Source organism: Mandrillus leucophaeus, unplaced genomic scaffold (genome assembly GCF_000951045.1).
Source record: "Mandrillus leucophaeus isolate KB7577 unplaced genomic scaffold, Mleu.le_1.0 Scaffold123, whole genome shotgun sequence".
Taxonomy (NCBI): domain Eukaryota; kingdom Metazoa; phylum Chordata; class Mammalia; order Primates; family Cercopithecidae; genus Mandrillus; species Mandrillus leucophaeus.
The window spans coordinates 1,038,227-1,040,885 of NW_012100654.1; the positions used below are offsets into that span (position 1 = coordinate 1,038,227).

Consider the following 2,659-nt stretch of genomic DNA (forward strand, 5'->3'; position numbering starts at 1 on the left):
CACATCCTGGGCCCTCCACACTCGTGCGCCGCTGAGCACTTGCACCTGTGTCCCACCTCCAGCCCTCACCAGCTGTCCTCCAGCTCTCATCTGTGATGCATCCCCGAGACCTCTGCTCCCAGCCTGCCCTCTCTAATCTATAACCCCATTTTATTATCTGTGTGACTATTCAGACTGATGCTGCCCTATGCCCATGCCTGTCATCATCCCAGCACACCTGCAGGGTCCCATACCTAGTGCAGAATGACTGAGTGACCCAGCCCTGGGTCCACCCGCATTGGGCCTGCACGCGGTGCCAAAGGAGGGCCTGGCCAGGGTGAGGGGCTGCCCATCTCCTCCCCTGGCCAGTGCCACAGCAAACCCAGCAGTGAGGCTGTAGCTGCCTCATGGGGAGCCCTGTCCCCTCATGTCCTCAGCCGCATCCTGGCCCAACAGCCGCTGGAGATCCCTAGTGATCCGCGTTTCTTGGGGACACCAAGAAAGCTTGCTTGGTGTCCCCTGCCCAGGCCCCATGCTCCCAAGAGAGAGAAGGAACTCCACCCTCCACCCTCACCATCCACGCAGCTCCCCAGGAGCATCAGAGGCAGAGGAGGGACAGGCTCAGGGGTGCACAGCAGGAGAATGGCCCCAAGGGAGGGAGGGACAGTCCTAAGACCCACGGGGTGGTTGTCCACTCAGTCCACTCAGTCTTCCACTAAGAAAGGCCACTAGGAATCAGAGGCAGTAAGGCCAATGAAGGTCAGTTCTCACAGCAACTGGGCAGGGAGGATTCACCTAGACCTGGGTCCCGCAGCCCTGCTCCTTTGACCCTGTGCCAGGGCCGGCTCTGCACACTCCGGTTCCAGGGTTTGGCCTTTCCCCTAACCAGTGAGTGTGGGAGTCAGCTCTGGCTGCTGTAGAAGGGACCACCAATCCAGGGCTTAATCAACGGAAACTTGTCTCATGATTCCGGGAGCTGGAAGTCTGAGGTCAGATGTGGGCAGAGCTGGTTCCACATGAGGGCTCTGAGAGTCTGTCCTGACCTCTCTCCTGGCCTCTGGTGGCTGCTGGCGACCTCTGGCCTTCCTTGGCTTGCAGGGAGCCCCCATCTCTGCCTCATGCCCTCTTGGCATTCCCACTGTGAGAGTCTGTCTCTCCATGTGGTGTTCTTTGTATGAGGACAGCATTCCAGCTGGATTGGGGGCCCACCCACCCCGGTGCTACCACATGCTAATTAATTACAACGCAGCCATCTGGTCTCCAAGCAAGGGCATGCCCTTAGATTCTGGAGATTATGGCTTCAGCATAAGACTCTGGAGATTATGGCTTCAGCATACGAATTCGGGAGTGGGGGCACAATTCAGCACATAACTGTGGGGCTTTTCTGATGTGTTTTCTTTTCCGAGCTCCCCTCAGCCCCCTTCACTGTAACCAATGGCCTCACCCTGCTCCCTGGGAACACTCAGCAGCCCATGCTGTGCTCCCAATCTCCTGGGTGCGTGTGGGGTGTGGGGTGGCTCCCCTACCCTCTCAGTGCCCCCCGCTGCTCCCCCATGATGCCTTACGTGGGTCCTGCCCACCATCGGGGTCTGACTAAGCAGCTGTCTTTTGGGGAAACACCCTGTGATGGTGGTGGGGTGGTGACAGCACGGCCCGTGGTCTGCAGGGCTCTGTGTAGATGTCCTCATCTAACTGTCCAGCGTTCACCCAGAGTGGTGCTGTATGGGGCGAAGGCAGGGCCATGCAGGATTCATACCCGGCCAGTGTGCCAGCTGGTCCCTGGGACTCTGCGGCCTCCCCAGTGCCCACGGTGCTCTGAGTGTGAAATACCTGTGTCCGGCCAGAGGCTCGCTCTGGAACCCAGGGTGGTGCTGACACTGGGCACCATGGCTTCACACAGAGCACCCTGAAGTCATCAGTGCTGGCTTGCCCACTCTGTCTTCTCTTCTTGAGGACTGACACCTGGCTTCACGCTCTGGAGGACCCTCTCCAGGCCCTCCTCACCCACCCCTGGTGACCCCTGACCCTCTTTAGGTCCCCCTGGCTTGTGTCCTCACCTGTGCCTGCTTGCCATCACCCTCTCTCATTGCCTGTGCCCCAGACAGTTCCACAGCTTCCATCAGAAACGGTCCAGTGTCCCATGCCATCCTGCCCTGCTAGGAAGAGGGGCTGCTGCCAGACCAATTCTTAATGTAGCATCTAGGACAGAAAGAGCAGGCGTGAGCTGCCTGTCAGAGGGACCTTGAGTATCTTATCAGGAAGCCTGGTTTTGAGAGTGGATGTCAGGCCCAGCGTGAGGGGGAGGGAACTGGCAGGTCACTGTGGGCATGGTGGGGAAGAGGGACAAAGGCCAACCTCTTTTGTGTGGCAGGGTTTGTGGCATCATCATCCCCTGGAACTATCCCCTGATGATGCTGTCCTGGAAGACAGCTGCCTGCCTGGCTGCCGGGAACACAGTGGTGATCAAGCCAGCTCAGGTGAGCGTGGGCTCACTCCAGACAGGGCCTGCGGGCCACAGAGAGGACCAGGAACTAACTCTGTAAGGGAGGAAGGGAAGGGCCTCTCTTGGCCACACGGGCACTGGACAAAGGGTCCTGCTAATGCCAGCTGCTCTCCATGGCCCTGCTCTCAGTGGGCAGAGGTGTACGTGGCAGGCAGAACTCTCCAAAGCAGACTCTTT

The 2,659-nt window shown here is 59.0% G+C and overlaps 1 protein-coding gene across 3 annotated transcripts in view; it reads left to right on the forward strand.

Moving 5' to 3' along the window:
* The window catches only part of ALDH1L1 (aldehyde dehydrogenase 1 family, member L1), an 85,485-nt gene that overhangs the window by 60,584 nt on the left and 22,242 nt on the right, over positions 1 to 2,659 (forward strand). For all 3 annotated transcript variants that reach the window (XM_011971521.1, XM_011971519.1, XM_011971520.1), the window contains one exon: positions 2,351 to 2,456. In XM_011971521.1, coding sequence (XP_011826911.1) covers positions 2,351 to 2,456 — 106 coding nt within the window. The remainder of the gene's footprint in view (positions 1 to 2,350; positions 2,457 to 2,659) is intronic.